Source organism: Sorex fumeus, unplaced genomic scaffold (genome assembly GCF_029834395.1).
Source record: "Sorex fumeus unplaced genomic scaffold, SorFum_2.1 ptg000013l, whole genome shotgun sequence".
NCBI classification, from domain to species: domain Eukaryota; kingdom Metazoa; phylum Chordata; class Mammalia; order Eulipotyphla; family Soricidae; genus Sorex; species Sorex fumeus.
The window spans coordinates 32,439,781-32,458,177 of NW_026606070.1; the positions used below are offsets into that span (position 1 = coordinate 32,439,781).

General features: G+C 44.3%; 1 protein-coding gene across 3 annotated transcripts in view; it reads right to left on the reverse strand.

Annotated features, from left to right (window-relative positions):
- Positions 1-15,511, reverse strand: part of SLAIN2 (SLAIN motif family member 2) — a 57,816-nt gene extending 42,305 nt beyond the window's left edge. For all 3 annotated transcript variants that reach the window (XM_056111278.1, XM_056111277.1, XM_056111276.1), the window contains exon 1: positions 14,879-15,511. In XM_056111278.1, coding sequence (XP_055967253.1) covers positions 14,879-15,267 — 389 coding nt within the window. In that variant the 5' untranslated portion in view covers positions 15,268-15,511. The remainder of the gene's footprint in view (positions 1-14,878) is intronic.
- Between the last annotated feature and the right edge of the window lie 2,886 nt (positions 15,512-18,397).

The following is an 18,397-nucleotide window of genomic DNA, read 5'->3' on the forward strand; positions in this document are numbered from 1 at the left end:
AGGCCTGTTCTGACCTCAACAGAGCTTTTATCAAGTTAACCAAGACAAATAAGGTTAATGATGATTTCTTTCATCACAATCCATATTAATCTTAATAAAACAAGAACTCAATTTCCAAAAAAAACTTAACAGTTCAAAACAAAAATGAAATCAATCAAGTACATTGTTTCTCTGACTTGTATATAGCAAATCTCTACTTCAGCAACCCCACATTATGGAAAAATATACTGATGTTCTATGTCAATAAGTACCAAACCTCTAGAGATGAGCAAACACTAATAAAACTACTTTATATTATCACTGCTCACTGTATATGCAATTTTTCCGTATAAGGACTAGTTTTACACAATTTAGCCAAGCATATTCATGAGTTCTTAGAATATTCTTCTATTAGTTATGAAACTTTTAAAGGTTCTAGAAACATGAATGAGCTTTAAATGCATTATGCTCACTCTAGGAAATGAACACATCGTGTATGATTGATTTATATTAAATATCTTGAAAAGGAAAGGGAAAAGGAAATAGATTAGCTGTGACCTTAAGGGGGAGATGCAAATGGGGATGAGGTTTCCATCTTTTTATTCATTTATTTATTTTCGTTTGGGGCCATACCTGGCAGTACTCTGAGGTCATGCTTGGTGGTGCTCAGGGGACCCTGTGGTACCAGGTATCAAAATCAGAAGCTCCAGCACTCCAGACATTTGGCCTATCTCCCTGGCCTGAGGTTTTTTTTTACGGTGAAATAATGCTCTGATATTAGAGTTAAGACCTCAGCTATAAATCATATGGACAGTTAATCTATGACATGAAGTATGCATGAAGTGGAGCCAAGAAAGCTTCTTCAACAAATGGTGTTGGGAAAATTGGATCCGTATCTCACACATACACAAATATTAATTAAAATAAATCAGAGTCTTAGGGATTAGACCAGAAACCATAAAATATATTGAGGAAGACATAGGCAGAGCTCTCCAGGATCTGGGTATCAAAGGTGATCTGATTCTACTGACAAAGCTAATGAAAACAAATACAAGCAAGAAAGACTATATGAAGTTGAAAGGTTCTGAACGGCAAAAGAAATCGGGGCTAAAATTAAAGGACACCGGGCTAAAGGAGAAGATATTCACATACATCAATTCACATAAAGGACTAACACCCCAAACCTATAAAGCTTTCACAAAGCTCAGCAACAACAACAAAAAAAACAAGTAACCCAATTTAAAAAAGGGGGAAGAAAAGATGAATAGACGCTTCAACGAAGAAAACATAAAGATGGCCAGAAAGCATATGAAAAAGAGCTATCACTCAGTATCAGGAAAACACAAACCAAAACAATGATTTGAGGCATTACCTCATAATAGCAATAAATGGCATGTAGTTTTTTTTTGTTGTTTAAAAACCTGGAAACTACAAATGTTGGCAGAGGTGCAGTAAATAAAAAACCCTCATTTACTGCTGGTAGGAACGTCGCCTTATCCAGCCTCTATAGCAAAATGTGGAGATTTCTTAAAAAAGAAAAAATGGCACTTCCATTTGACCCAAATATTCAACGCATCGGTATCTATCTACCCCCAAACACAACATTTACTTAAAAAAAAATGTACACACTTATATTCTTAACAGTTCAGTAAAATAACCAGGCTATGAAAGCAATCCAATAACACACCAGAGCATTATCTAGATCATCTAAACCAGAAGGTCCCAAACTTATTTTGGTTTTCCTTCCCTTTTCAGGAAAAAAAAAGTATCATTAAGTGCCACCTCAAAATTTACTTTCTAGAAATGAAAAGAAAGCATTCCCTAAACATACCAAAAGTGTGCTCAGGGATTACTCCAGTGCCCTGAAGAGTGGTGACCTCTGGGAGCAAACTCCAAGCACATAGCCAGAAGAAGGTCCCAGCACCCCCAGATGTGACCCCCAAACAAGGAAATAAAAATAGGAATTGAGGGCTGGAGAGATAGTATAGTAGGTAGGGCGTTTGCCTGGCACGCGGCAGATCCAGGTTTGGATCTGAATATGGGATTCCCAGCATCCTATGTGGTCCCCCAAACAACATCAGGAATAATTTCAGAATAGAGAGGCAGAAGTGACCTCCGAGCATCACCAGGCGTGACCCAGAAACCAAAAATATAAAATAAAAAAGAATTAAAATTAAAAAAAAACTTTTTTAGAAGCGCTGTTCTCTGACTACAATGGAATTACAAAAGAAATAAACAAAATGAAGTTTAATAAATCAGAAAGCATGAAAATCGAACAATCACAAATAATTGCAAGTCAATAAATTATATGCTATTTGGAAAAATAGTGGGAAAAGAATGAGAAATTGATTTAAAAATTAACATAATAATCATGCAATGAAGCTAAAGAAGTACCTAAAGAAAAATGTATTATTTTACTCTTTTTTCGGTTTGGGGGCCACACCAACAGTGCTCAGTACTTACTCCTGGCTCTGCACTCAGGGTCACTTCTGGTGGCCTCAAGGGACTATATACAGGGTGCCAGGGATACAGCCCAATTGGGTCATGTGCAAACAGAGCATCATACCCACTGTACTACAACTTTAGCCCCCAAATTCATCACTTTAAATGCATAGAAGGAAAGATCTGTGAGTTTGCAAGGAAAAAAGGTGCATGGGCACACGGGACTGGAGCGTTAGGTGGCCAAGAGCCAGACGATGGGCAACAGTGGATGGACAGAGGACCCAGGGAACGGAGAAAGGGGTCCCGGGCCCTGGCCAGGTTGGCAGTCAATTTATTTTTCTCTCCTCCCCAGCATAGTGCTATCTCTCCCTTACGGTGCAATCATAGTTTTGGTCATAGTAATTTTGGTCATAGTCCCAGTCATATAGTTCCATCATCTTAGTCCCCTAGGAGACCTCAAAGTCCTCTCTTTTGTTATTTCCTTCCTCATCTCGTCATAGTCTCATAGTCCTCTACTTCCAGTCATTGTTGTCATCTAGTCCCCCTTCTAGTCCCCAAAGACTCAAAGTCCCAGAGTCTCAGTTCTCATTCTCACAGTCTTCAATGTCTACTAGTCAACTTTCTAGTCCCCTCTTATCCTTCATTGCATAGTTATATAGAAATCATGAAGGGTGGGGATACACAAAGGTGGGGTTGAACAGCATCATAACACAAACAGATGTAAAGTCACTCCTTCAGGAGATTAACCAAGGAGTTAATGAGTTCAGCACTCCAGATTACCAGGAGATCCGCTCAAGGACGAGATTCCATCCACGGTGTATTGCTTTCTCCTTTCCTCAGCTAGTAATCCATTTAAACAATCACAGAAAATTTACTAGCCCTTTAGTCTTCTTTCTGGTTTATTAGTCTGCTTCTTTTGAAACCTCGTATTATTGTGGACTTTTGGAGTTTAAAAAAAAATTGTATAGGGGTGAGTGTATGTTTTAATGTTTAATTTTAATTTTTTATTACGGCACTATGGCTTATAACATTGTATAGTAATTACTTTTACTTTTCTTCTCCCTTTGTGTCAAGATCTGGGACTGCCATGCTGTTTGTATATGTCACACAAACCAAGAAACTTGATTAGATAGACAAAAGTAAAAGAGAGAGGCTTTCTCATTCTTTTCCCATTATCAGTATTGTTGTGTCTTTGTGGATTTAATTTTCATTTCCACAATGGCTGTGTTGACAGGGGGGTGGCTCAGTGAAGTGGGGGAGTGAAGGAAGTAGACTTGAGAAGAGTGCTTCTACCTCTCTGCTCAACCCACGTTGGCACTAGCACTCAGGGAAATGCCTGGCTTGGATCAGGACGGGCAGTCAGCTATGAGCACCTGCAGAGCACAGATGTTCACATCCTGCCCCACAGGGCGGCCAACATGCTGCTCCTGGAGTTCACATGTTTTGCACAATGTGAGGGATGATCCCTGCCACCCAATTTCTCAGGGAGCCTTGTGCAGTTCTCATTTTCAAGTCCATATAAAACTGTCTTCTATGAACTCTCATTGTTGATTTCAGAGGACTACAGTCTGTGTGCATTCTAGCTCCAAGCTAATTTCTGACTTACCCCTTAAAGGATTAGTATACCAAGCTCCACACAGTTGTTGGAACAGACATTTATATAGCAGTTACCACTGGCCAAGCATGATACTTGGAGAAACTCAGTATCAGAAATTTATTAGAGAGAAATTCGAGGATCAATCAAAAGAAAATGTCACATTTTACTGGTTGCTTCTAGTCTTCTGCATTCATCGGCTATATAATCACTGAGACCTATAGTGCCTTTCATCGAATTCCAAACCCCTATATTCTGGTTCTGAGGATCCTTTTTTACCCCCTCATCCCCCAAAGTCCTCTCCTGATTAGCTAAGAATAACCAATGGCAAACAACAATTTCAGTGTTACAAGTGAACCAAAGACCCATTTTCTCCCTCTATGAGCACGTCCACTTTGAAAGACAGTCCTGAAATTATGAAATTAGAACACTTTACACTTGGGGCTGGGGCAGAAGACTAGAGCGTACATGCACTGCATGTGTCTGCACACAGTCGATCCCCTGCAATACAATGTCCCACAAACAACACCAGGAGAGAACCCCAAGCAACACCACCAGGAATGACCCCTGAGCCTCTCTGGGTAAGGCCCTAAAACAAAACCCCTCAAACACTCTACATTTCTACTAACTAGTTATCAACAAAGACATACAATCTAATAATTATAAAATACATTTGTGATTAGGCACTAAATGCAAACTTTAAAAGCCACTCACTGGGTAGCTTCTATGAAATGTCATCCTCAAGCCTAACAGATATTGAGGGTCACTTACAGACTAGTCTGGTCCAGGACTCTATTTCACAGGGTCTAAACAAAATAACCCTTAGCAGCAATGCATGGTTGGATACTTTTGAAATCTCTCACAGAGACCAACAAAGACTCTTGAATTAAATAGAGGAGGACTTGTGTGGGGTAGAAGCTTCCTCCTTCCAGTAAAGGACAGAAGTGGAGAATGGTCTGATTCCTCCTCATAAATTCGAAACTGTTTTTAACTAAACACTCTTTCTCCTGTCATCTTTATAATCCACTATTTTCATCAGACATAGTATTACATTGCTTCTATTATTCTCACATTTCAAGAAAACGTATTCATTTCTTTTTTCAATTTTACTGCCTTTTCCTCATTAGCCCGCTTATGAAATTTCAATTTAGGGTTAGGGAGAGCATATAGGGGCCTAAAGTGCTTGCCCTGCATTCAGCCCAACCCTGTTCCACCCAGACATCACCCAGTCTCCCAAGCACCAATGGGTACAGCCCTGAAGGCTGGACACCGCAGGGGTGGCTGATGCTCCAACCCAGACACAACAGAGTATTGCAGTGGCGGTCAACAGGGCTCCCTGAAAACCACTTGGGAGATAACAACAACAATAACAATGACAACAATTAAAACTAGCTTTAAGAAGTTAGAAATTTTATTTCCAAGTGAGTCTTTTCCCCAAATCAAACCACACATTTTGCATTCTCTGAGGCACACCCTGTTTAAAAACAAAATTTATACAAATGTTCAAAATTTATGTCCTCATTTAAAAAATATGCTAGTTTGATCCTACAGGTGTCTTCTTTCCTAAATAAATCCCCCTTTCCCCCACCACACACAAAAGGATCACAGAAAAAGAACTGAAATTCTTAAAACCTGTAGTGTGTTCATTTTTGCTTCTTAGCTAGCCCAACAAGAGTTAGTATGCAGAATGCTGTGGTTACTACAAGTCCGTATTGTAAGAGGCAGTAGTATACTTTTATAACTCAACGCATTTGCATTAACTACTCAGTTCTGATATTTACTATGTGAGTCATCTCTTTTCTTTCTCGAATCATGTCAAAAATCAATGGAATGTATGTCAAGATATGTGACTAGTACAGAGCAAGGAGATGTGTCTGAAAAGCGAAGGGAGACATGAAGGAACCTTTCCGATGACCAGGTCAATCAGCACCATATCCACCAGGAGGTGGGCCGCCAGGCTTCTGCAAACGAGACAGTCCCAAGGATGCGCTGAGCTGCAGGAGGATGGAGAAGGTGCTCGACATGATCTTTAGTGTTGGGGTCCCCTTCTCTGGTGTTCTTTGAAAATGAGGCTTTCTCTCCCCCATAAAACAGACCGTGAACTTTATTTAAATAAATCAAATGATGCTGTTATTATTTATACTTGTGGAATTTTATTTTTTAATGCCAAGGTACAATAACTACGTAACAAGCCCATACACATCCAATGATTTGGACTCCAGCTCTATCTAAACTATATATCTATACTTACTGGAAACAAAATTTCTTCATTTGTTATCTACCACTGCCAAGTAACAAGGAAAACATCAATAGCTTTTTAGTGTCTGATGATCCCTACCCAAGTGACCAAAAAGTAATGGATTTAAATCTTTCAATAGAATATTAAATACAAAAGCGGTTCTTTTTCATAATAGGAAATTTAGAAATCACAAAAAGGACAAAGAACTTTAAAATGATCTGCTTCTATCACTGTCACTGTCCTCCCATTGTTCACTGATTTGCTGGAGCGGGCGTAGTAACTTCTCCATTGTGAGACTTGTTGTTACTGTGTTTGGCATATTGAATACGTCACAGGTAGCTTGCCAGGCTTTGTCGGGCGGGTGAGATACTCTGGGTAGCCTGCCGGGCTCTCTGAGGGGGTGGAGGAATCGAACCCAGGTCGGCCAGGTCAGCCAGGTTGGTCGCATGCAAGGCAAATACCCTACCCACTGTGCTACTGCTCTAGTCCTGCTTCTATAATCCTACCAAAAATGATTAATTATTCTGATTAATTTTAAAAGTGCTGCTTAACATCACACAAACTACCTATCAGTATTTTCTTCTTTGGATTCATCAGATTAAATATAGCACTGTAGCACTGTCCTCCCACTGTTCATTGATTTGCTCAAGTAGGCACCAGTAATGTCTCAACAAATTGTGCGACTTGTTATTACTGCTTTTGGCATACTGAATATGTCACGAGGAGTTTGCCAGGCTTTGCCGTGTGGGCGAGTTACTCTCGGGTGACTTGCCGGGCTCTCCAAGAGAGGCAGAGGAATCGAACCCGGGTAGGCCGTGTGCAAATCATTATACAAATGATGTATGAAATTTCTTACCTTTTTGCAAGAAATTTACTCTCACTGTTTTACAGTTTCAGTGCATTTCAGCCTAACAAAACTCATAAAGAAATTGATTCAACTTAACAAAACTCTTTATACAAAATACTGTATAAGAACTGTATATACAACAACTGTATATATATACGCATATATATATATATTACAAGAACTACTATAGAAAAGAACTGAGGCTGCTTCCAAACATAAAGATAAGGGGCTGGAGAGATAGTACAAGGGTTAAGGCACTTGGCTTGCAAGCAACTGACCCTGGTTAAAGTCCAAGCACCCCATGTGATCCCGAGTCCCTCCAGAAGTGATTCCTGGGTACATGGTCAAGGGTACCCCTGAGTACCATAGGATGTGGTCCCAATAACAAGAATGAAACAGTAATAAAGTTCAGGATAATGTTGGACTCATACAGACCAGTACTTCTCAAACTTTTCACAACTTCAGACCAGTGCTGGCCAACAACTGGCAGTTGATAAGCACTGTAGCCAACTAGTGGTTTTCAATCTTTTAGAGCCTGCACACCACAGTGGAAAACCACTGGCAGAGATGAAACGAGAATGAGTCAGTAAATATTAGAAGTGGGTGCTAAATTAGTTTTATCGCTCCATCTATTTTACTATGTTTGAAACCTTCCAAATAAAAAGTTTCTATAGAAGTATAAATGCAGGAACTGGAGAGACAGTCCAGGAGTTAACGCACTTCCCATGTACACAGCAAACCCTCATTCTATTCCTGATACTGAAACATGGTCCCTGGAACATTGGCAGGAATGATCCCAAAGCACAGAGTTAGGCTTACAGCCTGAGCATTGCTGGCTGTGTTTCAAAACACATACCCCACCCCAAAGGGAAAAAAATCAATGCACCGACAACTAGTAATATGAAAACTAAGACAAAGACAAAGGTGAAAGAAAGCAAAGACTTCTACATTTACTTTATTCTAGGAATTGTTCTCAACACTTTACATCTAACACATTTAACGGTTAGTATAAAAATTTCTCTTTCAGAGATAGTGAAGAGTCTGAAGCAGAGAGACTAAGTGGTTTGCCCAAGGTCATATAGCAAACAAGAGTGGGAGCAGGAGTCCTGAAGAAAGTATAGGAGTTTAGGCCTTTGCCTCGCATATATCAAAATATAGTTCAATCCCCCATATGATGTATGGTCCCTCAGACACCACCAATACTCATTAGAGCCAGAGTCAGCCCCTGAATCAGCGCTAGGTGAGGTTCAACCATCCCTTCCCCACCACAAAATTGAGAATAAGGGATTCCAATTCCCACTATCTAGGGTCAAAGTCAAGGCTGTTAGCTACTAAGCTAAATGACTCCAAGGGGTCCAAAGAGCAACTCGGCAGAAGGATACTGAAAACAGGGGGCAGAGCAATGCACAGCTTGCCTTTCACAGAGCTGACCTGGGTTTGATCCCTGGCATTCCATATGGCCTCTAGTCCTGCCAGGAGTGACCCCAAAGTCAGAGCCAGGAGGAAGCCCTGAGTTCAACCAGGTATAGCTCAAGCCCTCACCACCCCACTCCCCCCAAAAAAGAATGAACAAAAAAGGAGGGTGAGGGTAGCTTATGCATTTTCCCTTCCCCACTTTTCATTGTGGTTATTACCCTAGAACCAGCATGGTGCCAGAGCACCAATGGAGTATCCTCTCATCTGGGGCTGAGTATCACCCAAAGTGGCCCCCTCTGGAGGAAAAAAAAAAAAGAAAGAAAAAGGCAGTCAATTAACTAGAAGCAGCAAGGACAGGGTGAAATCAGTGTCCTGTGTACCACTGCTGGGAATGAAAATAAAATGCTATAGAAAATAAACCATTAGTTTTCAAAAAAATAAGCATGGACCTTTATGTGTATGTTTGTACTCATATATGAAAAATCTTGTAAATACTGATAGTATCATTTTTCATAACCACGCAAAGGTGAAAGCAACCCAAATTATGATCAATCGATAAAGAAAATTAATACAGCTCTGACATGAAAAAGGGGTAATGTTTTGATACTTGTTGTAACATAAACCCTGAAAACATGCTAGAAGAAAAAGAAGTCAGACACAAAAGCCACACATTATATAATTGTTACTTACATGAAATGACCAGAACAGGCAATTTTATGGACAGACAGTGGGCTGAGAAGGAAATGGGAAGTGTCTGATAAGGGGTTATAGTTTCTTCTGAAAGGGTTCCAGAATTAGAGGCTCTAGAGTCTGTAGTAATTTCATAACTTTATAAATACACTAAAAACCACTGAACTGATAATAGGATGAATTTTATTGTATATGAATTAAATCTCAAAAATTAATGAGAAAAAATAATTGAGAGCAATACTACAAAAAATGGATGATCAAAATATGCAATGACATATGATGTCAAAGAAAAAAAACAAAATGTCATCAGTTTCTGTCTTCTTGGCTAACAGTAGTGCTCAAAGGAAGAAGCAGAATCAACATTCTTCCAAAGAAACTGAAGTTCAAGTGAGGCAAGGTAATAGTATATTGCAGTCACCTTGGAATAGGTTTAGATCTACCCCTTCCAAATCATGGAAAAGAAAAACGTTATCACTGAAATTATTGTAGATCCAAAATAGTAAAAGAGGGCCAAAAGCCTGAATAGAAGAAATATAATGCCTAACCAAAAAGAAAAAAGCAATGTCTGGAAATTACAGACCAGTTTATGTCTTGAAAAATTCAAAACTCTACTAAAACAAAAGAGTGGAAAGGAAAAAGTTATTTCATAAAAGCCAGAGGACTAACTGTGAAAATGTCAAGCCAAATTGCATTTTCTGTTATGACAGGTTTATTTCACTGCAGGTAGAGAACCCCATAGGCATAGGATAGCTTAATTACAAAATCGTTTGGCAAAATCTCTCAAAATATCCATACAGAAGGGAATATAGGCTTGAAAATAGTAAGTGGAACTAACAGTTATTGAATGGATTCACATGTACTGATGAAGAGACTGATTGTTCCTAGGAATAAGGAGAATTGCACACCTCAGAGTTCTGTGTCATTTTAATATTTTTATGAATAACCTATTGTGAACCAATAGGTCATCCAACTAAACACGAAATGACAGGAAAAAGATAATACTAGGTGCTGAATTAAGATTAATTAAAAAGTCTTCCCCCTCCCCCACCCCACCCCCTCACCCCAGGAACTGAACCCAGGCCTCAGACATGCAAGGATTGTGATTTTTTTTAACTTTTTTGTACTGAATCACAGTGAGATAGTTACAAAGCTTTCATGATTGAGTTTCAGTCATACAATGATCAAACACCCATCCCTCCTCCAGTGCACAAGGATTGTGATCTTATCATTGAGCAACACCCCCAGTCTAAAAATCATGTAAGTTCAAAACTTTCATTACACAAAAACAGGGAGACCTAGTTTAACAATTTATATAAGAAAGTATAGTTGAAATGTCTAAGCCTATTAAGTAAAAAGTAACAGAAGTTAATAAACTTAAAGAACTGATTTCAAAACAGTATTCAGATCAAGCAAATGATACAACTTTGAGTACCAATATGGTACTCAAATATCCGATTAAATATTAATGAAAATAAGCAGCTTGTCCACAGCTGGATGATCAGAGAATCACTTTATCTAAGAAATAATGTAATAATTGCACTGGTATTGTTTTATTGACAAATCAAGAATACTGAGTGAGTGGTGGGAAGGGTTGTCAGTCCTCAGCAACTTTGCGGGGCTTCTTTACAGAGTCTTTATGGGTGAAAGAGGATTACACAGAACATAGAAGGCTTGGGTGTCAAGGTCAGCTGGATTCAAATCCCCGCGCCATCATTTACTGTGTTATTTCAGTGTTTCTCAACCTTCTCCCAACCATGGCCCCGTTCCCTCCACAGATCCTTCTTGTGGACCCCTTGCTGAAATTCCCTGATCCACTTATATAAATTTTACTTGTGGTCTCCCAGGGGCGGGGCCTACAGCCCCCAGTAGAAAAATGCTGTTTTTTTTCCATGCTTGGAGATTGCTTTCTTACCTTAAAAATGAAAGCTACCTCATAAATGGGTAAAAATCAAATAGAGGGGCTGGAGAGAGAGCTCAACAAGCCAAGCACATGCTTCACTGCTTTATAGGCAGGAGGCCTGGGTTCGATCCCAAGCACCATATGATCCCTCGAGCACCTTCTGGGCATGGTCTAAAACAAACAAAAAAGAAAAAGATTTGGGTACAAAAAATGAATATAAACTACTTGGTATAACCTGACACAATGTGATACAACAGATGTCAGTTCCCTTTCTACTTTGGTGTTCTAGAAGTACTGTTCAGAGTCAGAATGGGTCTCAAAACCAGCTTCATCGTTTGTAAGCAAGCAGCAGGATTTCCTAATGAAACAAAACAAAATAGAAAATAGTATATATATCATGAACACTAAAAGCAACTATAGATTCATGAAACTTGTTTCAATTTACTTTGCATTTGTGTATTAGGTGATGATATTAAACTTCTGAACCCCACTGAATTGTTCCAAGTGAGTGTGGTCTCCAGGTTTAGATCTCTGGAGCCTTCTCGGGATGCGAGAAGCCGAGTCTCTGCCCTGCCGAAAGGTCCAGCACCCCACGCACTGCCAACATCCTCTGGCATACAAACGGCCCAGCTTCACAACTACACAAATAATCTCAAAGAGATGCCAAGCTGCTGAATCCTCCCAGTTCCACAGCTCCTGGAAGGTGCAACCGCATAATTTCACAGTACTAACAGCCCAGTAGGAGCACAGCAAATCAAATGGGAAAGTTGTGTAGAAGCCCACTAAGCTCAATGAGTGAAAAAGGTAACACAAAAGGCTTCACTAGCACCAAACATCCCAGTAAATCCTCAGACAATGACTTTTGTAACACCAATGTGAGATACATTTTGTAACAAGTAATATAAATTATTTTGTACCTGCTTAGAGGGAAGTCTTGGGGGTGGGAAATTGTGGACACTGGTAGACCGGAATGTCATATTGGTAGTACCACTGGTATGTGAACATTGAATACTCCAAATTATATTGTAAACAACTTTGTAAATCACAGTGTTGAAATAAAGTTTCAAACATAAAAAAAATTTTTTTGCCATAAAGTGAGGTTTAAAAAAATGTATCGGCCTGGGATGCAGCTTGGCCCCACAGCCCTTGCCTTGCATGTGAGTCCCTGGGTTCAATCTCCAGCATCCTGTAGGGTCCCCCCAAGACCGCCAGAAGTAATTCCTGAGTGCAGGGCCAGCAGTAACCCCTGAGCGTCACTGGATGTGTCCTACCTCCCCACCCTCCACCAAATAAAAGTTGAAAGTGACTGCTCTAAAGCTTAACTTCTTCAGCTGTGGGCCATAACCCCATGTGGAGTCATGCAACCAAATGCAGTTTTGTGAAAAATCAGCAGTTCTTTCTGGCTCACTACTGGAGGTTCCCAGGGAATCATATACCGTGCCAGGGATCAAACTAGGGCTAACAAAGTGCAAAGCAAGCAAGCACCTTAACTCCTGTACCATCTCCCCAGCCTTCCAGAATGATTTTTAATTTGCTAAGAACTCTTGATGCCAAATCTTTTCTCCTACCTGCCCCAAACATTCATTCCTTACTCCAAAGTACTTCAAACGTAATTAACTTTCAATTCACACAAATCTTTTCCCAAAAAGCATAGCACATCTCTATCAAAATATGAACTAAGTAGCAAAGCAGTAAGAACTATCTAGTCAAGATAGATTTGTTGGCATAGTTAAGGCCTGCTTTTCCTTAACAAATACTACACTCAGAAAACCAAGGCACAAGACATCATCAGTTTCTGAATAAAGTCCAGGTGTTCTAATAATACATGCTCTAAAATGAGCCAATGAGTGCAGCTAATCCTCATTATTAAGATCATCATTATCATCCCCACTTGGAAAAGGCATGTGATGATACTGAGATGATTCTGGGTTCTTTTAAAGTGTGTACACACCCAGGATTCCTTTGGGAGGACGTGATTTCACACTAGTATTAAAAACTGAGGTTGTCATAGTCAGTTCCATTAATATTTGATATCACTTGGCAATAAAATGAAAGCTTGAGGTCATATATTCAAGAGTGTCTGTTACTCAAACCTTCCTACTGGGAAGTTAACGAAAAACTGGCTCTGCTTTAGTGGTTGTCAAAGCACTGAATGTCCTTCTCAATCTCTGCCCATCCTCCATTCCAAAGTCATCTCTCCTAAAATGTTGTTGTTCTCAGTTTTGCTCTGATCACTGTTTTCAAGGTACACCCAGGACAGTTAAATCTTAGCTGCTCTAGCTACATTAAACCTGGTTCCCCAACAAGACCACAACTCTGGTACTTGACAAGAATCAACACTGAAATCCTAAACATCTCTTGCTTTACATAAAGGGGGGGGGCTGGGGGGGCAGTGAAATAGTACAGTGGTTAGGACTCTTGCCTTGCTTATGGCCAACCCTTGTTGACACCCTGGCAGCCCAAGGTTCCCCAGAAACAAGAGGGGCCCCAGACCCCTAAATTAAATAACCAGTCTTAAAGAACAATAGCTAGTGTTGCAGAACTTACTAAGTGTGAGACCCAGGAATAAAAAGCATACCTGGATTCTCTTCAATGCTTCACAACGCTGTGAGAGGTACTAACTATTAGTTTCTCCATCAAATAGAGGAAGGAAACAGACTCAGTAACTTGCCCAAGGTCAAGGAGCTAAGCAGGAGGTAGGGCCTGGGCTGGGCAAAGCGCTCACTCCCTACCTCGGTGGCCGCAGAGTTGCAGATCCAAGAAGGATTCCACAGCCCGTGCCTCGCCACCTTAGAAGTTTCCATTTCAGACAGTGGGGCTGAGAAACTGAACTTTTAAACAGGGGGCAAAGGAAGAGTCAAAGAACGTCCCGGAGACGACCGCTTCACACTGTTGTAATCGAAGAGGAGGGCAAACGCCCTCCTTGTCCTTTCTATTTACAGCTTGTGATATTCCGGTGTGGGTCACAATTTCATCCCGAGTGGCCGACCACAAAACGGCCTTGGCGTAGGTCTGCAAACACGGGTCAGCCCTCCCCTCGACCCGGAGGGGACCCAGGGACTGGACGGCGACGACGGTGACAACTGTCACTTCTCAGTTCCGGACAACCGGAGCCAGCCCTCTCCTTGCACCCGGGGACACCCCTCTCTGCACAACAAAGCAGCACGTCCCCTGCCCCGTGCACACAAAGCCGGCGTTCACCCCTCCGCTCCTAGGGGAGAGCTGAGTCCCATGACACCCCCCGCCCACAGATCCGTGATCCCCCCCCACAACAACAAGAACAACGAAACGACCCGAAACCCCCCAACACACGCACAGGCTTGGGCTATGCTGCAACCCTCCCCGACACCCCCAAATGCCCACCCAGGCCACCATCCGGAAAGCCCGGGTCGGACACAAAGCAGGAGCCGTTCCTGCCCAAGGCAGGCAGGTGGTGGGTCTCCACCTCTGACTTCCCAGGCGGGGCCCACCCGGAGGGGCCCGATCCGGGAGGGTCCACGGCGGCCCCGAGGAGGCGCGGCTGCACGCCCCCGATCCTCTCTCTGCGCGCCTGGACCGAGCCCCCAACACCGCTGCCCTCCCCGCCCGCCACCACCGAAGCCGGGGCCCCGAGCGCCCCCGGAGGGGACACACAAAGCCCAGGTGGAGTCCGGGGTGGGGGGGCTCTGGGGAGCTGCTCCGCGCCCGCGCCCCCTCCCGGCCCGGGCCCGTCCCCGCCCCGCCCCGCCCGGCCCGGCCCGGCCCGGCCCGGCCCGGGCGCCCCGAGCTCACCAGCTCTCCTCCTCCTCCGCCCAGCCTGACAGGCGCTCCAGCTCGTCGGGCCGCAGCGGCTCCACCTCGTCCAGCAAGCCGCCCTCGCCCGCCGCCAGCAAGGAGGCGGCGTCCCGCAGCTCCTCGCTGCTCGTCCGCCGGGGGCCCGCGCCGGTCCCGCCGCCCGGCCGGCCGCCCAGGCCCAGCGGGAAGCCCCGCGGCGTGGCCGCCCCGGACGACGGGTTGGACGCGGCGAGCCGCACGGGGCTGCCGGGCCCCAGCGAGCCGGCGCCCTGCACGGCCCCCGAGCGGCTCCGCAGCTGCTCGTTCTGCTTCTCCAGCTTCTTCACCAGCTCCTGCAGCTTGCGCACCTCCTGGTCCGCGTTCACGTTGGAGTTCACGTCCTCCATGCCGGCCCGCCGCTCCGACTCACCGCCCCGGGAAGGGAGGGGGAGAGGCGTCGCCGCCGCCGCCGCTCACGCTAGCCGAGGCGCCGGCATAGAGCAGGGCCAGGCCCCACCGCCGCCGCCGAGCCCCCAGCTCCGCTTCCACAGCGCCGCTGGCCCCAGCCGAGCCGCCTCATCTGCGCCGGCTCCAGCAGCGGGGGAGGCGGTGCCAATATCCGGCCCCGGCCGCCATCTTCCCTCGCTCCCTCCGCCCCCCCGCCCCCCGCCCCCACCCCCCGCGGTCCGGCCCCGGCGGTGACCTCAGAGCGTCGAGGGCCGGGGAAGGGGGTGGACGTGGCCGCCGCCAGCCCGCACTCGGTGGCAGCGCAAGAGCCCGGCTCGCGGGCGGACGGGGGCGGAGAGGGCGGGGCCCTCCACGGGGGGCGGGACTTCTCCCGGAAGGGGCGGGGCCCGGCGCGGAGGAGGCGTGGTTCCGACCGCCTCTGGGGGGCGGGGAGCGTGTGACTCGGCCCGGGGGGCGGGGCCGGGACCCGGAAGGGAGGCGGGCTCAGCGCAGCCGATTGGTCGAGGGTGGGTGGGGGCGTGTGGTGTGTTTCCCGGCCGGGAACTGAGGTGCGTGGGATCTACCGGCGCTTCCTGTGCTCTCGGTCCACTCCCTCTCGTGTCGATGTGGATTCCGCCCAGCCCCGTGAAAAGAGAGCCATTTCTTTTTTTTTTCTTTTTGAAATTTACTTTATCCGTTTCTTCAGAAATTTGTTTTTATTTTCTTGCAGGTTTCTTTTTTTTTGGATGCATACTTGGAGTAGACTTTCAGGACTGGCAGCCGCCTCCGAGACCATCTGTGTGACCTGTTTCTGCCCCCTGGAAATGGAACAACGAACGGAATCCCAAATGGTTCAGACAGGCCTAAGGTCGAGCTCATAACCATAAATCGTGGACTGCTTACGAAGGCCCCGGCCCTGTTCAACATTTAAAAAGCATTATCACATCGATGATCAAGAGTTTTTGCCCGCTTGGAAGTGAACGGCGCGCGGGCACGGAAGCTGTGGGGTGGGGGTGGGGCGGGATGAGGCGATAGAAAACCACTCCTTTTTCCTCGCTTTTGTTCCTTAGGTGATGCATAATTCTGTTCTTTGGGCCGTTTTCAGAGAAACAACTTCACAATGCCTCTTTTATTTTTTAGAAAGTTATGTAGAAGTCGTTAGTTAGCATCTTAACATACACCGATAAATGCTAAGATGTTTATAAACATTAAAAAAATTTGCTCTCCACCGCACCTGTTTATAGCTTACCCTAAAAGCAAAGCCACATATGTGCTTTGTTTTGCTCAAATACACGCATGAGTTCTGCGCCACTCAGCTGGTGTTTGCAGCCGCCCTCCAATTAATTGCCACCTCCACCCTTAGCCAATAATGACCCAATCCTATTACACCTGGGTGTGGACTCAAGCACCCAGGCTTCTGAAACTTGCCTTTAACTTTAGGTGCTCTATTTTCCTTGCCTAGTGTATCCTACCTGGCTAATCTGATCGCTATTGTTAGAACCTTATGCTTACCCCACCAGTTGTTTCTCCGAAAATTCCAAGATAAAGCTTTTCTTTCTGCCGTAACACTGTGATGAGTTGTTTAATGTTCTACCTTGGAAAAACATTGTTTCTTTTTCTAAATTAAAAAAAAATTCGTTTTATCTATATATTTGACCCAAAGGAACCCATTGTTTTTGTTTTCTATGTCTAGTAATGTGATTGACACAATGTATGGCCAAATATGTTTTGTTACCAGCTGAATGTAGTTTCTGACAGGTCAAGAACCTGATGGCTGGGCCAGAGTACAGCAGGTAAGGCACTTGCCTTCCACACAGCAGACCCTAGTTAAATCTCTGACAACTCATATGATCCTCCAGAGTACCACCAGGGGTGATTCCTGAGTACTACCAGGTCTAGCCCCCCAAATAAAGCACTGCACTGCACTGTCCTCCCTTTGTTCATTGATTTGCTCAAGCGGGCCCAGTAACGTCTCCATCCTGAGATTTGTTGTTACTGTGTTTGGCATATTGAATACGTCCCAAGGAGCTTGCCAGGCTTTGCCGCTTGGGCGAGATACTCTAGGTAGCTTGCTGGGGTGGAGGAATCGAACCCAGCTTGGTTGGGCCGGCTACAGGCAAGGCAAATGCCCTACCACTGTGCTATTGCTCCACCCGCCCCAAATAAAAACAACAAAAAAGAATCTGGTGGTTGTATCAGGCAATAAGGTAGAAAACAGTATGGGTGAGGTTACAAGGGGCACAACAAATGATGGAGGAGGGCGAGCAATACTCCAAGCTGGGCACCAGCCCTAATTTATGACAGTGAGAAAAACCACATCAGTCACCCAGTTTTCTGTCTCCCTGAAAGATAAATATCCTTTTGGGGTATTCATCATCCAGAGTGGGGATTTAGGGGTTAAATTCATCTAGGCTAAGGCCTTGTGACTTAACTCCTTAAACTCAGCTCTCACAAGGACTGTAGCACTGTAGCACTGTCCTTCCGTTGTTCATCGATTTGCTCGAGCGGGCCCATGAGACTTGTTATTGTATTTGGCGTCAGTGAGTCACGGGTAGCTTGCCAGTCTTTGCCATGCTGCTGAGATACTCTAGGTAGCTTGCCAGGCTCTCCGAGAGGGGCAGAGGAATCGAATTCAGGTCGGCCACAAGGACACAAGTGTAATTGTATAAAAATGGGCTCTCTGGAAAGTTGAATTTAAAGGTTCCAACACCCCCCACCCCCAACATGGCAAATAAACCCTATTGGCTGCTTAGAACTACCTTATAAACTAACAATTTGTTTAATGTGTTTGACTACCTAGAGAAAGACACAGACCTGGCAGGATACAATTGCTATGGTACCTCTAATACATAAAATAAGTTAAAATCTTGGAGCTCAGAAATCTGCCCCCCCCCCCCCCCCCCCCCCCCCCCCCCCCCCCGACTCGGGGAGGCCAATGGGGAAAAATAAGGAAACACTAAAAGTCTAAAGAGATGAAACAGGCAACCAGCAGTATTTCCCCTAGGGCTCTCCACTCCCGGGCTTGGGAATGCCTTTGTTACTTTCCTTTTTCCTTACATCTGCACTTTGGCGCCAATAAAATTACTGTTT